This window comes from Protopterus annectens, chromosome 7.part0 (assembly GCF_019279795.1).
Source record: "Protopterus annectens isolate FY-2018-M chromosome 7.part0, PAN1.0, whole genome shotgun sequence".
Lineage (NCBI taxonomy): Eukaryota > Metazoa > Chordata > Ceratodontiformes > Protopteridae > Protopterus > Protopterus annectens.
The window spans coordinates 575,138,181-575,159,712 of record NC_056739.1 but is presented as its reverse complement, the minus strand read 5'-3'; the positions used below and the strand labels follow the sequence as shown (position 1 = coordinate 575,159,712).

The window sequence follows — 21,532 nt, the reverse complement described above, 5'->3', positions numbered from 1 at the left end:
ATACATTGATGCAGAACTTAGAAGGAAAGGGAAATAATGCACAAGGGGCTCGCCTTTACCAAAAACATATTGTATCATAAGTGTCAAAGGAGGCACGAGAGCTCCTTACAATCAATGTCAATACCAGTAGAAATTTTCACAAAATTTCTGATTGTAATAGGGTGGGAAAAAGGCTGAAGTACAGGGCTTCTGTACACCTCTTCAGGTACAAAGTAGATAAAGTTCTTTATGATCAAGTTCGTAGGTATATTAACCTCTCAGTTAACTGGAACTCAAGCAACCGGCCCCCTCAAGCAACTGGCAAAAAAAAAAAAAAAATCGAAGAAATACAGTACAAATTTCATGTGTTGCACTTTCTGTTTTCCCCACGCAGAAACGTACCTTACATTTTTAGAGTTTTAAAAAGGAAGATAGGAATAAATCTCCTCTCTCCCCAACCTGAGAAAAAGTCAAATCAAACAATTAGTATAGGGTACAGTATTAGTCAGGCCTATTTTTAATAGTAACTCTCAAGCAACCAGAAACTACAGTTATCGGCATCTACCAGTCCCCATGGGTGCCAGTTAACTGAGAGTTTACAGTACTGAATTGCCCAAATGCTGTATCACTGCCAGTGCAGTTTCTAAGTGCTCATTGTCACTAATTCTTTTTGTTTTGTAATTGTTTCCTTTTTTTTTTCAATGCTTGTGCAACTATGAAATTGCTATATTTACATTTAGGTGGGTGTGGGTGCAGTGTATCTTGTCCCAACTTTCGAAAAAAAAAAACACATACTTTTATTTTGTTTTATTTATTTATTTATTATGAACGGCTGAGTTCCCAGCAAGATGAACTCAACAACGTAAGACATCATTGAGTTGGATATCTGGGACTCATAGTGAAAAGACGTCCAGTGCTGCCAGGATATGCTTATTCAGACCAAACGGGAACAATAGAAATTATTACCATTACTGGGGAGGAGAGCAGTTGGTCATTTGGAGAAATGAATTGGTTGGGAGTAGCAGATGCATCTCAAAAGGACTCTGGTTTGTGAATATAGTCATCTGTTGTAATTGGATCAGATAGGACAGTATGTTCAGACTCAGAAAGGAATATGTACATAACAGAGTCAGAAACTTTTCGACAAAGCTAGTGTGTCTTCATGAGCAGATGGGCAAAAATTAGGTATTGGGAGAGCAGACTGAGAAATGAGTCAAGTTAAAGAAGGATATGGGATTAAAGAAGGACATTCTCTAACCAGTAGGTTTGTTCTGAAGTGGTGACATTTGCCAGAGGAAGTTTTGGTACAATAATAGATTTTAATTTTTGTAGCATGGCATTTGAGTGTACAAAGTAGGGTTAGACAGTGACAGTCATTATCTTTTTCATATTGTAGGACAATTTGTGCAGTTTTTTGGTCAGAAGGGGTAGAAGTTTGAGATAGGTCCAGAATGATTTAAGATTAATTCACACTTTTTGTAAAACAAAGGAAGGAAAACATACTGCAGCTGCAGAAAGAGCCTTGGGATTAAAAGTGTTTATTAGTGAAGGGTGAAGTGGCGGATTAGTTTACACGAGAAAGGAAGGAATGCACATATTAGTTTGTTTTGGAATATTACAGATTAAAGAAAACATTATTTTGACAAGTTGAATGAGTTTTTTGGAGGGAAAACATGGAGAAGGGGGGGGGGGTCTGAGGATAGAGAGGTGTATCTGAGAAAAAGCAAGTTTTAATTGTATATTACACATTGTTTGAAGGACTAGTATGTAAGACAAACCTATAGTGTAAGGAGAAAAGCAGAGGAAGCTTCTTTCCTGAAGAAAAAGTTTTGATGGTAAGGAATATAGATGGAGTTGTTGAAGGAGAAACAGGGGATATAACAGGCATAACAAGAGAAAATGTTAGACTGGTACAATGTTTTCTGCAGTCTACTTTTTAGTGATAAATGCAAAAAGGAGGAAGGTTGCCTTTGTTGGCAACTGCAATAACTCAGTAAAATCTTTAAGAACTTTTTGTTATTCAGCTTGCTGGTGTTATGTTTTTTACTGAGTAACTAGCTTTTAGTTTTGTTAGCTGGTGGCACTAATATGGGTTGCTGGCTTAGCCATTTTCACAGTTTTTACTTTTTAATACTTTGGACAATTACTGCATTGAAGTCATTCAGAATGATATGTTTTATATTTCAGCATTTAGTGTTTTTTACTTTAACTTTTTGTTTCCATCTGTTTGTTTAGTTTATTTATGCCTTTACTGTTAGTGCAGTGGACACATCTTCAATATTTTGCATTTGTTTAGTACATGGGAATGTTAATGCCTTAAGCAACAGTGAATGTTCGCCTGTAAGCCACGTTCTGTTTTACTGTTGCCACTGTGCAGTAATGTTATGTGCGTGGTACATAACTGCGTGTAATCCTTTATACCTGCAGCCTGTTGTACTGGGAAAGAGTATAATGGGAGGGTGGAGATTCAGGAGCAGGGGCTAGAAGGATGCAGGGCAAATAAAGAAGAGGGGTAGAGACGAGATGCCTTAGGAAGGAGAAAGGTGTTGCATTTTCTCCAACAAATTAGTATACTTGGATTGAATGGACTATACTGAGAATTTTATAAGAAGTTAACAAAGTGGCAGATGCAATGTTCTGTGTAAGAATTAAGGAAATGTAGAGAGAGGGAATGAAAGTCATGATATGTATGAGAGGATATTAAAAATATATGGAGGAAGGGGAATAACTGATTCAGATTTTCTGATTAGAGCCATGTGTCTTATTAAATGTATATTATAAAGATCTAATCCAAATGACCAACGATTTTTAGGTTATAAAAACACAGGTTTATTGATAAGTACTTGTAAGCGCTTTCGAAGGGGTCCCTGCTCCAACTTCTTCAGACCCTGTGGGCGCGTTTTGCTACAGAGCCAGTGATCCAAGGTGTATTTTCTCATTTGGAGTTTGGTTTTTACACTGTTTATAAAGTTCTGAAAAAATTATTCAGGCAAAATCTAATACATTTATTAGGGGGTGAATAGAGCCAGAGGAGACTGATAGGGAAAGAATGGAGTATAAGGGAAATGTTAGTGATAGCTGGGGAATTTGTAAATTTTTTATAAGGTGTGGTGGGAGTATCTGTTGTAGGCATATGTTCAAAAGAGGTTTGATATTATTCATCATGGAAGTCTAGAAAAGGAATGCAGGCTTATGGATTAGGGAAGTTTTTGGCAATTGAGTAAATCAGATCTGTATAACTCAGGTGTTATTCCAATGATGATTATTTTTTGGGAGGGGTCCTTATTAGAAAGGAAAATGTATTAATCAACATCAGATACAGGACAGCTGAGTTTTAACTGAGTGCCAAATGCCCAGAGTCATATTAACAGAAGGACGAATGACCAAACATACCCAAAATGAATGAGTGACCAATGCTACACCCAGAAAAGGATAAATGAGCAGAGCTACACACAAAGATGGAAGGGTGACCAGTATTTTACCTAGAGATGGGCCAGAGGCATGCCTAGACATGGATGGATAACCAGAGCTGGGACCAGAGTTGGACAGACAGATGGACAGAGCTTTGTCCACAGAAGGATGGATGAACAAACATACCCAAAGATGGAAGGGTAACCACTGGCATACCCACAGATGGACAGATGCACATGGGTGTACCGAAAAATGGATAGGTGACCACTGCCATTGCAAAAGATTAACCAGAGCCATCCCCAAAGATAGATTATTAAAAGAACTGCTACTAGACATGGATGGATGACCAGTGCCATGCCCAAAAGAAGGATGGATGATCAGAACTGTACTAGTAGAAGGACAAAGGATTAGTTCATAACCAGATGATTCATTCCATACTATAACATGATTTGACTATTGAGTAATGAAGTTTACTGCAGATGAACTTTGTTGCAATGCAGTACAACACAACAGGGATAGGCAGGGAAGCATTATGTTAATAGACCCCGATCAATAAATGTATACAAATATATTCCACCACCAGTTTTATTCAACACAAGCTCCACATTCCCACTGCATCTTTCTGCAGGCTAGTCAACGGCTTCATGTGTAAGCCAAGCACTGCACAGACTATTTTAGAAACTGTACTTTGGTCTGATAATTCGTAGAGCATATCATTCACTTTTAGAAGGTATGTGATGATAACTAAACCTGCTATAAATAACAAAATCACCAAAGTAATAGCTTTGTACCCTTGAAGAATAAAAGTGAAAAGCACACAATCCAAATATATCACTGATTACTAAAATGCTTAGAGTGACACCATTAAAAGCAATCAGTTAGGAAATGTTTACAGGAAATATGTAAAATCTGACAGTTAAAGTCACAGAGGTCTGATAAGAAAAATATTTAACTTAACTATTAGTTCTTCACCTATAGCTAAGAAATAAAGCAATAAAATTGGCAGTCACAAGTAATTTCTTTGTGAGGCATATCCATCACGGTCTATGTGCTATTTTTCATTATCCAAGTCTAATTGAAGAGTAACTGACTTGAGGCAGCTACCTCTTTTGGATTTTGGGTTTACATGATTCCAATGTATGGAAATGGAAAGAAATGGCAAAGTAGGATCTGTACAGAGTTAAGCTTCATGTCCTATACAGAAAGCATGTATAAAACTGGCTGCAACTATTTTTTATTTACTCAGAAGTGCAAGCATTTGTCATATGAAGCTGCCCCACATATACAACCCCAAACACACTCACACACACACACACACACACACACACACACACACACACACACACACACACACACACACACACACACACAGACATTGATAGGTTAAGTACTAGGTGATCAGTCTGCAGACTATTACAATCCTAGCCAAAACAAACGTCAAAAGTTCTCTCCAAGCTCAAGCAGCCCAAGACAAAATAGACCAGGGGATAATTTAAGGCAATCCTTCCAACTGCCTAGATTTATCTTGAAGGTGTCAAGGGTGCTACTCTACTTGACATGATGTGGATTTTGTTCCAGAGGTGAAGGATACATTATGCTAGTGTGTCTTATTCACTTATTGATGAAGGTTTAGTTCCTTTAACTAGTTAATTGAGGTACCATTTGTTCTATGAAAGAAAAGGAGGTCAAAGAGGGATAGATCTTTCAAGGCTTGATCTAGACATAGAAACACACATGCGCACACACACACACACACACACACACACACACACACACACACACACACACACACACACACACACACAGTTTTGCTTCACTTCTTATGGCTCTCCAAACTAACACAGCTTTAACAACACTTATATAAACTTCACTAACTATACAAAACTCTATATGACAAGAGGTTCCAATAATTTCTATGTATTAATACAAAAATATTAAATTATGACAATCTAAATTGGAGGAAATTATATCTGTGTTCAAAGAGCATTAAAATATCATAATTGTCTTAGCAATCACATCTAGCTTAAGGGGAATAAGTCTACATATCACTTTTCCTTGTTTATATTCCTCTTTCAAATTCTTGTTTTACTAACCACTAATTGCATTTTTATTAATTCTTCCATGGCAATCACTAACTACATATTGGTACCATAAAATTTTCTAAGGTACTCTTTTCTCTTAAATTCACCCAGAATTTATATAACATCTTCTATTGTTGGTGTGTTTTTATTCACATTTCTTTGTGATCCTATTCATGTCAACAAAAATTACCTTAACCATTCCAGTTTTGTACATCCCAAGCTTTTATTTTTTATCCTAATAACATTAACATCTTGGAAACCCACACATTTCTACTCATTACCCCAGCCATTAAATTTAACATTTCCTAGTAGTACAAATTAAGAACATATTTCTGAGTTTTTGTGTGGAATAAAGGTACTTGTATAAACACATCCTTGCAAAACTTGTAAATCTCCATGATTTGGTGGCATTTCTCAGCAAATTAAAAATTTACTGTGATACATTTTCATCTAAACCTTTATCAATTAAGGTTTTCTAGCCCCTCCTCAGGTGTACCTATTATTTCCATTTCTAAAGCTTGCATTACCTTATATACATGACTAGTTATTTGTGCAAGTACTGTAGATTCATCTCTCGCTTCTAAGGTATACTGTAACTTCTAATGTTTACTGTAACGTATAATGTATATTGTACCACTGATGGGGGTAAAGCCTCTGCTTCTAAGTTATACTGTAAATTCTAATGTCTACTGCGGTTTCTAAGGTATAATAAAATGTCTACTGAATAATGTAGCTTGTAAGGTATACTGTAGTTTTCAAGGTACACTGTAACTTCTAATGTATGCTGTAGCTTCAAAGGTATACTGTAGTTTCTAATACATACTGTAACTTCTAACATATACTGTAGTTCCTAAGCTGTACTGTAGCTTCAAATGTATACTGTAGTTTTTAAGGTATACATCAATGTCTAAGGTATGCTGTAACTTCTAATGTATATTGTAATTTCTAATGGGTACTGTAACTTCTAAGGTATACTGTAGCTTCTAAAGTACAGATATAATGGCCACTAAAAAGCAGTGGCGTAGCTAGAGTTTGTTCCACCCGGGGCTGTCTTTGGGTTTTGCCACCCCTCACAAAATCATGGTCAAATAGCCCCCCCCCCCGCAGCTATTCCAGTGTCCCACTACTTGGCTATCTCTCCACATTTACCATAAACAGCGTAATGTGTATACTGCATTATGCTTTACTTCTACAATGATTGTTTGGATTTAATTTAAAACTTTTATTTTAAACTTTATAGCACAAACACTGATAGACATCTGTTAAACACAGCAATACAGTCTCACAATGAAAACAGACTTAGCATTAAAACTTCTCTGCTCTTGAAACTCACATTCATTGAAACAGCATTGAAACCCACATTCAAAGAAAATGCATCTGGCCACTGGCAGATAAAGTTTACCTTTGGACTGTTTTCAAATTGTAGACCCCTTGCACACATATTTAGGACCATGCAAACATACATGTGTTTTTTTATTTACCTTCCTGATTGTATTAAATTACATTCCTTGTATAATACAGTACACTTTTAGAGTGTGTTTTAAATGTATTGTTTCGAACATTTTTCTAGTAAGCAATGAAACAAAATGTATGTACCAATAATGATAAAACTGCCCAATTCAGAACATTTCCATCATAAAAGTCTATTCAATATCCTGTCATTACAATCCACCAATATCAATAAATATGCACAATCTCTGCAGTTAAGTAAAAGTCATTTAAATAATTCCACATTAAAGAGATCTGTAACTAATGAAGAGGTTGCTGCTAGCAAACAGATTTATATTTCATTGTTTCATCTACAAATAAAGTGCCTGTTGCCCTTGAAGAATAATACCTATGTTACATTAAAAATGGTACTATAAGCTGGTATTATTGGAATAGGGAATGATGGCAAACTGAAAACAGGTTCATAGTTACTAGGTATCTCCCCCAGAAGAGGACATTCTCAGGAGTGCAGCATCCACTCCCTTTAAAGTACAACACAGTACAGTATCAGCAATCCATCTACATATTGTGTGAGTAGAGCCCACAGCCTTCTGCATCAAAAACAATTATATTACCTGTTGTGCTACTAAAAATGCTTTTAAATACTTTAGCAATTGCTAAACAACAGTTGCAGGTTGCAAACAGACTTGGCATAAGCAGCACAAAACTTTTCTCGTGAAGCTCTCAGCTCCTTGGAAAATGCACTTGACACTCAACTATATGTCAACTTTGCAGCACAAGAAATCTGGAAAAAGCCAAAATTTATGGGGGGGGGGCAAAGGCCCAAAAACAGGGACACATTTTAAACAATCCTTGTGTAATCTTAGAAAATTGCTAGAATAAAATGTTTTGTGTTACCATGCATTTCCTAAAAGGCAGAAAGACTGAAACTTAAATGGTTGTCATTATTTAGTGAATTCAGTCCTCACTGATTTGGCAGAAAACCACAAATTTTAAGAGGAACAGACTAAAAGTTTGAGCCAAGACGAACATTCCAGACACTCTGTGGACTCAACTCCTTGAATCACAAGCGGTGGTAGGGGTAGAGACTTCAGACTCTTTTACTTTGTACCTAAGGTACAGGGTTTGAACTTGAGTAACACTAACCAGAAGGAATCCCTAACTGGGGCATTTTATACACACACACACACACACACACACACACACACACACACACACACACACACACTTATTTACAAATTCTGTTAATGTGGATGCTCCACACACAAGTAAAGCAACAGCCTTATTTCCGAATGCCATGAACATTAGATGCCCACAAGTGCAGCAGCCTTAAAATTCCACATACACCCTTAACTTACAAATTCCATGAATGTGGATGTACACACTACTGTACTTAAAATTGTGTGTGGGCAGAAGGGAAGAACAGGACCTCTGTACGACAGTGCACAGACGTGACGCAACTGGACCATTCTTAAAGGTAAAAAAAACCCTTAAAACCAGACTGTTATTTTTTCAGTTAATGTAAATGTGACAGACACAAAAGTGCCCCCCCCCAGCTACTTCAGTTTTAAAAAGACAGTCTTCCGGGTTAAAAATTTTAATTCCCACTTGGCTGATGGTTCAAAGAGAGATTGGGTCAAAGACTGTAAAACCAAATTCAAATCCCATGGAGGAGTAGGGTCTTTAAAAGGGGGTCTAAGAAGAAAAGTTACCATTACAAAGGCCTTACAAAGCTTGGAAGATGCTAAGGATGAATTATTTTCTCCAATGTGAAAATTAAAAATGGCAGCTAGTTGTACTTTTATAGTTGAATAACTAGCCTGTCTGTTAAAAATTGTAACAAAAAATTCAAGAAATTTAGGTACTGGCACTGAAAAGGGATCAATGTCATTTTTCTGCACTCAAGTAACAAACCTTTTCCATTTAGTCTGTAAATTTTCCTTGTTGAAGTTTTGTGGGAGGATAAAAGAATGTGGAGGATGGAGGAGGAGAGCCTGGGTTGTCTTACTATCAACAGAAGTGGAGAAACAATGTGGTCAATTTTAGGCCTAAGATGTCTGGGTGTATTATGTCTGCCAGATGAAACAGGAGATCTGGGACTGGATCTAGAATTCATGGCAGGTGAAAAAATGGAAACCAAATCTGATGAGGCCAATAAGGAGCAATGAGGATAACTGTGCTCTTCAATCAAGATGCTTTCTGTAGGAATTTGGAGATTAGAGGTACTGGGGGATAGGCATAGAGGAGACTGGGGGACCAGTCTTGGAGAAGAGCATCTCTTGGTGATTCCCCCGGTGGGGGGACTAGGGCTAAGAACCTGCTGCAGTTGTTGCTGAGGGGAGATTTGAAGAGATAGCAGCAAGGTTGGCCCCATCGATGGAGGTACTTACATGTTGAGAGACCACTTGTGAGGCATTATAATTGATCTGCTTAATGTGTCTGCTATCACTTTGGATTTCCCTGAAATATGCATTGCTGTTAAAAACTGTTTGGATGGGATCACCAACTGTTACCCTCTCAAAGCTTCTCGACCCAGGGGATAAGACTTGGTTCCTCCTTGTTTTTTAATGTACCAGACCACTGACATATTGTCCATTTGAATCACTATGGTCCCAAAGGAGAGAGTGTCTTAGAAGACATGCAATGGTGGGAGGACTGCTCTTATTTCTAGGACACTGATATGCATATTTGCCTCTTTGGGGAACCATGAGCCTTGGACTGTCTTTCCCAAGAAGTGCCCCCCCCCCCCCCGATCTGGGAAGCATCCATGGTAACTATGGCTTTGGGCTGAGGGAGAATGAAGGGACAACCTTGAATTATCTGATTATCTAATCAGAGTAAGTCCACCAAAGGAGGTAATTTTTGCATGCCTGAGTTATCTTGATTTGGGTGGATAAGTGCTGATGAAGAATAGACGATTGAGTTCCTAGGGTCCACTGAAGAATTCTCATGTGGTATCTTGCTAATGGAACCAAAACTATTGCAGCAGACACTGACACCAATGCTTGAAGGATCAATTGAGATGAAAGAAAGTAATTTTGAATGATCTGTTTGACCTGGAATTGTATGGTTTGAACCCTTGGTAAAGGAAGGGAGGCTGTGAAGGATACAATGTCGAACAAAGCTCCAACAGACACCAATATTTTAGTTGGTTCTAGCTGAGATTTGTTGTGATTTATGGTAATTCCCAGGTGGAACCACAATTGGAGTACATAATCTTGTGCTTTGATTAGGTGATGCCTGGTCAGAGCGGTTAAGAGCCAGTCTTCTAAGTAAGGAAACACCCAGAATCCCTGCAGTCTCAAGTGAGCTGCAACTACTGCCATGCATTTGGTGAACACCCTGGGGGCTGTGGTGAGACCAAAGGGTAGGGCTCTGAACTGGTAATGTCTGGCTCTCCGCCAGAAGCGTACGTATATTCTTGACAGTATGTTCATTTTCACATGATAGTAAGCATCCTGAAGATCTGTTGAGCACATCCAGTCATCCTTGTGCAGAAAGGGCAAAATGGACTGAACCAAGACCATCCAAAACGTGGTGTACTGAACTGACTTGTTTAGACTGCTGAGATCCAAAATTGGTCTCCAGTCCCCTGTTTTCTTTGGCACTAAAAAGAATCCTGAGTAAGTTTCAGACTCTTTCTGGTCTGGGAGGAACCTCTTGGATGACTTGTTTCTCTAGCAGCTTTTTTATTTCTATTGCTGCTACTTTTCACTGACTTGGTGGAACATCGTGAATTTTGTTTACTGTTGGGGGATATTCTATAAGTTCTGGAAGTAATCCTCTGCACCTATGAATCTCTTGTAATCTCTAGCCAGGCTGTCTGGTGCAGGGATAAATGACTCCCAACTGCCTCCAGAGGTGAACAATCAGGCCTTCTTTTAAGAGCACTGGTAGGATCTGTCAGAGAAAGTGCCTCTGAACTCCTGGTTCTGTGGGCCTCCTCTGCCATGCAGGCAGCATCTTCCATTAGAGTTCCTCCCCCTCTACCCCAGGGTAACGATCTCTATGCAGATCTTGGAAGGGACCCTGAGACATTCTGAACCACATTTTTCAACCACCTCATTGATTCCTAGAAACGGTCTTTTGAGGAGTCCAAATGTCCACAGCAGACAGGGCCTTACCATCCTGTTAAAACCTGCATAATGTGTCTTTAACCTTGAGGCCAAATAAAGAACTTTTGTCAAAGCGAGCATTGACAAAGGAAGACTGGAAGGGCTCTGTGAAGTCACACAGGTGCATCCAGGCATACCTCGTAATGGAAATGTCTGAACCCACTGCCCTTGAGGTACCTTCAGATGTATGCGAAATGAGCTTCATGGACGAATTTGAAATAGAGTGTAGGGTAGCCAACTGTGAGGCAACTGAGCTCTCTTCCTTAGAAGTAATGGACCTGGAAAGGTATTTGGTGAGTTTTTTAATCAAATCCCTATGGAGTCTGGTGCGCCAAATAATTCAGAGATCAAAGTGCAAAAGTCGCTGAAACATATACATGCTTCCTGAATCTGTCCAGCCCCCTAGACTGTTAGGGGGATGAACAGAGGAACTTTAGACTGCAAGTTTCTTCTTTGTGGCTGCCACTCTGACCATGGCATCAACTGGTACTCCTTTGCGCCAAAATTCCTTATCCTTGGTTGGTGCCAGTATCCTGCCTGGTCTTCTGGAGATCGGCTCAGTGGAATCAGGTTCATTCCATTCCCATTGAGAGATCAAATCAATGAGCTCATCAGTGAGTGGAGTAACCCAGGTGGTAGATGGACCAGTCCCAAAGGCTTCCAGGAATACAGATTCTTCTTGGGAAGGGTTGTAATTTTTTCCAACCACCTCTTTGCTTGAAGATCTCTAGTATGTCTCCAAATGAGCTGTCATCAGGTGGTAATCTTGGGGACCCTTCCCCTTCATTGAAATCAGTGTCTCTATGACAAACTCTTAAAGAGAGTCTAAATGCCTACTTTTGCACTTTCTTTTCCTAGGGACTTCTTTGTCAGGATGTTCCAGAGAAGTATCGGAAGATATCAATACACCCTGTGAGGTATCCTGGAGACTTTGAGCTGGCTGTCCCTGTGGGGCAGGAAGTTGAGGCTCAAGACACAAAGACAACTGGGTCTGGGAAGTAGCTGCCAAGGAAGGTGGATACGTCTTTTCTCTTGGAGCAGAGAAAACTCTCTCCACTACTTCGAAAGCAAAATGTCTCAAAGAGAAAGAAACCAACAGCTCCGAAAAGACATGCTTCCGAACCATTGGCTCATCTGACCTGAAGGAAAACCATTTGAAGCAGGGATCAGAGCCCAGCTGTGGAGACCCAAGGCTCTGAGGGATGGAGACAGCTCAGACAACTTCAGAGTCAATTCCAACACCTCGGATCCAGTGCCGAAGCTACAGCTCTGATAGTCATCCAGCCTGACATGCTAAAAGCTGGTCCACTCAAAGATGGTATCGGCATAGGAGATACAATGATCTTTGATCTGATATGGATGGACCTTGGATTCTCAGATCCAACTGCTCCAAAACTGGAGGTTGGATTGGGGTAGTACTGATGAAGATCTCCGGACTTGATGGGGTAGGAGCTAGGAGAACCCTATTTGAATTTGCTTCGAAAGAAATTTCCTCATTATCCTATCCACATCTGCTTCAGTCAAACTTCTGGAGGAATGAGAAGAGGAAGCAATAGACAAAGTCCTAGAATGTTGACATCTTTCCAGGAAAGGGGATGGGAGATGGGAAGATATCAGACCCAGAGTCAGAGGAGACTGGATCCGAGGTGACCTATCCTTGTGTTTTTTGGGATCCAAGGGGGGGTCGGATCCAACATCATAGATTTTGGATCCACAGTAGTCAGACCAGAGGGTTTTGTTTTTGGATCCAAAGGGAAAGGATCTGACAATTTTGTTATTTTTAGAGGTAGTTCCAAGCTTGGAGGAGAAGAACCTGAAGAGTCCAAGGGACACTTTTTGGCCTCTTTTTATCAATCTTCTTAAGGGTTTGAGCCCCAGATGCTGTATCAGTGAATGTTGAAGGTAATAATACTTTCAAAATCAGTTTATTTCTGTGGTCTATAAGAGCCCTAGGATTAAAAGCCTTACATATATCACATGCAGAATCTAAATGGGCCAGGCCTAAACAATAAACGTACATATTGTGTGCATCCAACAGTGGAACCTTATGGCCACAGGCCTTACATTTTTTAAAACACTAGCGTTTCTCAGTCATAGCTATAAACACTAATAAAAACAGGACAGAGTAAGAAAAGGAAGAATTCATGTATTTATTTTTTTTAATTGCTAGATAGTTAGGAAAAAGAAAAGAAAATATTACCAGCAATGGTAATTTAGGAGACTACCTCAAAGGTATAAGGAAAAAAGAAAAAGAAGGAAAAATACCAACTACGGTATTCAGAAATTACACTAAAAAGTGTAGGAAGGGCAAGAGAGGATATGAATTCAATAAGGAGAAAATATTAGATATATAAATTCTACTTTAACTCACAAGATACAAGATATAGCTTGAGAGATAACACTGAGCATGTATGTACACAAAGATGGCAAATGAGATCTGAGGTATGGTATGGGTCTAGTGCATTATGGGTAAAGAAAGAGCTTGAGAGTTTCACTGTTCCATGAGCTGGAAAAAGTGGCTGGGTTGAGTAATGAATGAAAATGACAACATCAGATTGTAGCTTCCAAGATATACTGTAGCTTCTAAGGTAAACTGCAGTTTCTAAAGTACACTATAACTTCTAAGGTATACTGTAGCTGTTAAGGTATACTGTAACTTCTAAAGTATACTGTAGTTTCTAAGGTATTAAGGTATACTGTAACTTCTAATATATACTCTAGTTTCTAAGGTATACTGTAGCTTCTAAAGTATACTTTAGTTTCTAAGGTATACTGTAGTTTCAAAGGTATACTGTAACCTCTAATGTATACTGTAGTTTCTAAGTTACATAGCAACTTCTAATGTATACTGTAGTTTCTAAGGTGTACAGTAACTTCTAATGTATACAGTAGTTTCTAAGGCATATTGTACCTTCTAAGGTAAACTGTCACTTCTGATGTATACTGTAACTTCTAAGGTATACCACAGTCTCTAAGGTATACTGTAATTTCTAATGTATACTGTAGTTTCTAAGGTATACTGTAGCTTCTATTTTATACTTTAGTTTCTAAGGTATACTGCAACTTCTAATATATACTGTATGTTCTAAGGTATACTGTAGTTTCTAAGCAATCTGTAATTTCTAAAGTATACTGTAGTTTCTAAGGTATACTGTAACTTCTATTTTATACTTTAGTTTCTAAGGTATACTGCAACCTCTAATATATACTGTATGTTCTAAGGTATACTGTAGTTTCTAAGCAATCTGTAATTTCTAATGTATACTGTAGTTTCTAAGGTGTTTGTAGTTTTAGGAAAACTGTAGCTTATAATGTATACTGTAGTTTCTAAGGTATACTGTAACTTCCAATCATCATCATCATCATCAGCCCCATTTTTTTCCATTTTTTCTACATGGGGTCGGGGTATCATGTTAACTGTCACCGACACTCTCTACATTAGAAGTTGCAGTATACCATAGAAACTAAAGTATAAAATAGAAGCTACACTATACCTTAGAAACTACAGTATACATTAGAAATTATGGTATACCTTAGAGACTGTGGTATACCTTAGAAGTTACTATATACATCAGAAGTGACAGTATACCTTAGAAGGTACAATATACACTCTTGCCTTCTTCAACACTCATGCTTGACTGTCGCAGATCTTCTTTCACACAATCCATCTACCTCTTTGCTGGATGCCTTCGCTTTCTCTTACCTTCTTCCTGTCTGTCCCAAATCTTCCTCACCAGATTGTCTTCTCCCTTTCTGCACATGTGTCCAAACCACCGTAATCTGTTCTATTTGATCTTTTCTGCAATTGGAGCTATTTTGGCTTCTGCTCTTAGGTCCTCATTTCTTCATCTGTCCCACAGTGTGCATCCTACCACCCTTCTCAGGCACATCATTTCCATCACCTCTAGCTTCTTCATCTGTTCTGCCTTTACTGCCCAGGTTTCTGTACAATACAGTAGTATTGGTTGCACCACTATCTTGCACACCTTGCTTTTCAGCTTCTTTGGCATTCTTCTGTCATAGACTACACCTGACACTCTATGCCAGTTGGCTGCAGCCTCTCTGACACTAGCTTTGACCTCTTTATTCAGACTTCCCTTCTCCTCAACCACCCCTCCCAAATACTTGAAGCTGTTTACCTGTTCCACTATCTTCCCTTCTATCTCTGTTCTCAGCTGCTTCTGATTTCCCCAATTTGCTGCCATTACCACCATCTTATCTGTGCTTAGTTTCATTCCATGTGCCTTCAGTTTTGCATTTCATTCTCCTATCCTTTGCTGAAGTTCTATCTCAGAGTCAGCCCGTAATGCCACATTGCCTGCATACAGCAACTTTGTTGATCTGTCCCCTCTGATCTGTTTGCTAATATAGTCCATCACCAGTATGAAAAGCAGTGGGCTCAGAGCTGAACCCTGGTGTACACCCACTCCCAGTGGGAACCCCTCTGTGAGGCCAAACACTGTTTGTACTTGGAGTCATTGGGTCCTTGTACATAGCCCGGACTAATTCTACCAATGTTTCTGGGACTTCAAACCACCGCAGTACTGCCCAGATCAGCTTTCTTGGGTCCTCGGCATATGCTTTCTCTAAGTCTAGGAATGCCGAGTTGGACTCTGTCCTCATCTCTAACTTCTTCTCAAGTATCAGTGTCACTGGAAACATCGGGTCAGTTGTGCTGCATCCTGATCTGAATCCGAACTGCTAATGTATATTGTAACTTCTAAGGTATAATGTACCTTCTAAGGTATGCTGTTGTTTCTAATGTATAAATTCTAATGTATAATATAGTTTGTATGGCATACTGTAACTTCTAATGTATACTGTAGTTTCTATGGTATACTGTAACTTCTAATGTATACTGTAGTTTCTAATGTATACTGTAACTTCTAATGTATACTGTAGTTTCTATGGTATACTGTAACTTCTAATGTATACTGTAGTTTCTATGGTATACTGTAACTTCTAATGTATACTGTAACTTCTAATGTATACTGTAGTTTCTATGGTATACTGTAACTTCTAATGTATACTGTAGTTTCTATGGTATACTGTAACTTCTAATGTATACTGTAGTTTCTAATGTATACTGTAACTTCTAATGTATACTGTAGTTTCTATGGTATACTGTAACTTCTAATGTATACTGTAGTTTCTATGGTATACTGTAACTTCTAATGTATACTGTAGTTTCTAATGTATACTGTAACTTCTAATGTATACTGTAGTTTCTATGGTATACTGTAACTTCTAATGTATACTGTAGTTTCTATGGTATACTGTAACTTCTAATGTATACTGTAGTTTCTAATGTATACTGTAACTTCTAATGTATACTGTAGTTTCTATGGTATACTGTAACTTCTAATGTATACTGTAGTTTCTATGGTATACTGTAACTTTTAATGTATACTGTAGTTTCTAATGTATACTGTAACTTCTAATGTATACTGTAGTTTCTATGGTATACCGTAACTTCTAATGTACACTTCACTACTAATGGGGTAAAGCCTGTAGAATCTCTTGCCAGTCCTAAACATCTAGCTGTACCAGTCATTCCTTCATAGTCAAGTCTTAGAAAACTAGGTAGATCATATCTCTGCTGGTCGTGCAGCCATATTCCTGGCAGAATCTCATTCTTCTCTGCCTCCTTAAAATAACTTTTCTTTTACTTATACATTTGTTATCCCACTTACTCCCTGTAGATCTGTTTTACTGTTTCCAATACGCTGCAACCAAATTAACAATGTATTTTATTTTATGCAGTATATAACGTAATGTCACTTAAAGTCTGCATTTTCACATATGGAAGATCAGTTCTCCTAGCACAGTATTTCCAATAGTTAGCCCTTCTAACCTTTACCATTTAGCCTTATATTTAAAGATAAATAACAAGTTAGTTTTAGCTGTACTGCTTCATAATATATACTTTGGTCAAAAACATTTAAACTGTCCTCATTCCTTGGCAGTATCTTTTGGTTCCAATAAACACAAGCCTTTTCACATTGCATATAAACTCTCTGATTATGTTAGCCCTCAGAACATGTATCAAGAGCCATACAATAATAAAGGGAAAGCACAAAACCTGTATTCCTTGTTCCAGCTTCAACCCAATCATTTTCTGTCTACAGAATTCATTCTTCAACCTTTTTGTCAATAACGGTTATTAACAGAATTTTCAAAATTATGTTTCGGCTATAATCCTACATCTTTAATATGACTCTCCTTCCAAAGTGTATGTAAGAGTTCCTTGATGGCTGTGGCTAGCTTCTGAATACTTCCTCAGTAATATCTAAGTGCAAGAAGGAGGAAGTGGTGCTTTTTTTCTTGCCTTACTCACTATTGGCATTGGTCAGAAGTCCTGCAGTACTTTACTATATTCATTTCAATACTATCTAGTGACTGCTTTGCAATGAGTATCTGTGCACATGCTATGCTTATATGCCTTGAGAAAGGAAGAAATGATGTATACTATCAAATAATGATATATTACTTCTCCCTTCCTCCACTCTCCCTTTAAGAAGCCACTTCAAGTATATCAACTAATTACCACAGATTTCCATCTCCTCCTCTTTTATAGTTCAAAGAGTTCTTTTTACAACTTACTCGACTACTATAAGGTTGAGCTGGTATCTATATCTGACCAATCTCCTCTTTCTAGACCTTTCCTAATTCTTCTTGGAGAGGACGCGCAGCACACACTTCTACTTGTGAAGGGCATTCAGAGTTACTGATCTATAACCCTCCTCATGAAAAAGACATATTTATACTCCTTAATGTAAAAGTTCATAAATCTGAATGCTCTCACTAAGGCAGTGTTTGAGGACTGTGGAGCTGATAACTTTTAGTGTTTATCAAGTGAAGCCCAGGTGTGTTCTGCAGCAACTATAAGAGCAATACCTATTCTATCCTATCCTGCCTATTCAAATTACTACTGGTGAAAGAATTCTGTACACTGTTAAAATGAAGTACCCAAGAGTGATATTTCACTAGACCTTTTTACGTCATGAAAAAACTGCCTTAAGTGTTTAAAATTAAAGTAATTAATATTCTCTAGTTTTTTTGCACACATATTCTATACAGACACAGCATCTGCTCTATAGGACAAACTGGAACAACTATATAATAACTCTTTCAAATTTATCACCAACTCTGCACCTAGAAGCCTTTGTCCTTAAACTAGACATCATTTAGGCACAAGCTTGTCTACTACCTAATTAATTAAACCTGCAGGTTCTATACCTCAGACTTTCACCATCACCTTTTTCCTTCCTAGAGTGGTAGACTCCAATCTCAAATTTGAGACCAGCAGATCCCCTTATAAAGAGAATCAGAAATGCCAGCTGTTATGCTGACTCACTCTCTAGGTCACAACTAGAATCTACTCCCTTCCAAAATTAAGAACAAAAACAGCCTGAATACCCTCAAAAATGCTACTCTTATATGTCTCTTGATCAAATGAAATGCAGTTAATTGTAAAAAATAAACATACTGCCTCTCCAGGCTTTGTGCACAGTATAGGCACATTGTTAACATCAAAATTATCTTCCTAACCCCAGTTGCAGTGACATTGTATACTACTGTACTGGAATTTATTTAAAACAATCTAGGTGACCTGTTTCACTGTACTGTTTATCACTTTGCTTTTTACTATAGTTACCTAGATGAAACTACATGTATTTGTATGACTGTATGTTTGCTTTAGTGGAGCTCTTCTCCCCAGGCCTGAATAGAAAATAGTCCTCAACCTGATAGACAATCCAATAATCAAAGTAATCATTAATTTAACTAACTGTCCTATAAAAAAGCCCCATAAACATTATTAGATTTTATTATATTGATCAAAGGTTTCTCCAAGGTCAGGAAAAGAAAGACTGATATTGGTTTACGTGTGAATACGCATCACTAAGGCACTAGATAAAACACATATAAAATAGAAAGCACAGAAAATGTTAATGTTATTTTCAATAACTGTTTTATTTATGTATGTACATTTTTTCTGCAGACAAAATCATTTGGTGATGAGATTGCTGTTGATGAGAAAAAACAAAGACTGGAACACTCAGACCTTCAGAAAATGACAATGAAACAAATAGAAATCATGAAGGACAGTATAACTGCAGCAATTCAGAGTAAGTATAACATTTTCATAGGTTCATAAGTAGTTACTGGGGCGTAGAGTCCAGGAGATTATTAAGGTGCCTAGCCCATATTCCCAATTTCCCCAAAGCACTATCTGGTTAAGTGATTTGCTCAAGGTCAGACAGCAGGCAAAAGAAGGCTGAGGGAATCAAAACCTGCACTTCAGGAAGTAGCTTGTTAGCAGTTCATAGCCTTAATCCTCTGCATCAGCTAACAGAATATGTTACATTACACACATTTCCAGCAAACAGACAATGCTGGCAGATGAAAACACATGCATCAGTGCAGTTATTACCAATGCTGTTAAAGACACCCATAAAAGTGTTGCTTTTTAGGCATAACATAGTAAAAACAGGTGTATATTATGTGATCGAATGGTCAAATAGTCGAACACGTAATAGTCGACCTGTAATAATCGAACCGCCACAATGTCAAACGATTCAATGGAGATCTCTGTACAGTGCGTAAATGGAAGTTTTCCATTGTCTGCACTGTAGTGCGATCTCGGAGTTAGTATATTTAAGTGGGGGGGGGGGTGCAGGGGTGGTTGGCCCCCTGCATACAGCATTTAAATGGTTTGTCTGGGTGGGTTTTTCTTTTTTTATTTTCCATTCGACGTTGTGGCGGTTTGATGATTATGGGTCGACTATTACGTGTTCGACTATTTGACCATTCGATCATGTAATATAGACCCGTAAAACCTAAAGCATCAGATGACTATATGATCTGGCAGAGATCATAAAATTTACTGCTGAGTTTAATAGGCTTCCAGCACAGGCTCAGAGCTATAGACATATGGACAAAGTCAACCAGGAAAGGGGCCATCAGTATTAACCTTTCACCTTTATAAAAGAACAGATATATGGATGTATGTTCCACTTTTCTGTTCTTTACCTCCCGAATTCACCAACTTCAGGTACCCATCATTTGCAACCAACCAGCATGGTAGTTTGTTAAAGTACCTCCTTGCCATTCTACCACCAATTGACAATACTCAACTAGGTCGAAGGCTGGAGTAAAATTTGCACTTTCATTTACTGGGCATGTTGATCCATTTTATGGTAAAGTGCCATCTAGCCCAGACAACATATCTGGGATGCTGTTCTAAAGATCCAGAGCAGCTCATGGGTGATCATCATTCAGACATCCTAGCAGACTATCTTTTGCCTTCCATTTTTTCCTAAAGGATGGAACATATTACCTAGGATCCTTGTGCAGATACCTCTTTATTCTCAAGTTGTTCTGTATAGATGAAGAACATGTTCTTCTTTCTTCTCAGGACCTACTTAGACAGCAAGCCCCATCCTTTTTTTGAAATGCTTTCTCCCTGCTCATCTCTGCAGTCCGTACAGTATCCCAGTACATTCTTGAACTGTATTGTTGAGCAAGCATAACCACTGACTATTTGGCCAAATCATTTGGGTTTCTAGTAATATCAGACTGTAACATGGCTTAATATACAAAACACTTAAGTTAGAACATTGTTAATGTGAATACTGGCCAAGAAAGGGCCAGTCTGAGCCCATTAACACCACTGTACAGCAAGACAGTGTACTGTATGTAGCATTTTGCCTATTCTCGAGAGCAATAGCTGGGCTCTGTTTAACCCATTGGCTACAGATGTACTTGTGGTGAATCCTGGGAAAATGTGTGTAGGTTAGAGTTAGAGTAAGGTACTGTTAAAGTAATAGGTGTAGCGTAGGGTGTGTGTGTGTGCGTGTGCGCATGCACGGTGAGTGTCCAAGTTGTTTTGTGTAGTGACAGTGTTACTGAAATATTTTTTTTCAGGTAAGGTGCATAGTTAGGGTTAGGGCAGTGGTAGCACCGAATTTTATTTATTTTAGGACAGACAACACATGATTTAATTTCTTCTGATTTTAGAGCAGAACCTGCAAATTGAATCTTCATGATGGTTCTGCTCAGCCATCTAAAGAAGTGACCTACTTTTGTTGCCTGGCTTAAACCGCACCATTGTTGGTTGCTTCCACTTGTCTTTCATCACTCCATTAGTTTTAAGGAAATAATAAATGTACTGGCAGCAGCACTGAAACTGGAAATAGTTCAAAGCAACAACGGATTTTTTTATTTATTTCATTTATTTTCCATTTGTTTACTGAGAAAGTCTGACTGGGTCTAAGCAGACCCGTTTTCAGCGGAGGACCGTGGAGAAAAGCTCCACAGTTACGAAGTGTACAAAGCTTCACAAGTGTTGACAAACATAAACATATAAAATTATTAAACAATTACTAATATTAGCAAGGCTTCACTGGTGAGCACCTTTATATACAGGATACTTATACATCTAGGTAATTTTTAACAGGTATATAATGATATATGGTGGCTATGGTTGCACACAGT

General features: G+C 38.3%; 1 protein-coding gene across 2 annotated transcripts in view; it reads left to right on the top strand.

Moving 5' to 3' along the window:
• The window catches only part of LOC122806600 (schwannomin-interacting protein 1-like), a 436,192-nt gene that overhangs the window by 248,810 nt on the left and 165,850 nt on the right, over positions 1–21,532 (top strand). For both annotated transcript variants that reach the window (XM_044077158.1, XM_044077159.1), the window contains one exon: positions 19,038–19,164. In XM_044077158.1, the coding sequence (XP_043933093.1) occupies positions 19,038–19,164 (127 nt within the window). The remainder of the gene's footprint in view (positions 1–19,037; positions 19,165–21,532) is intronic.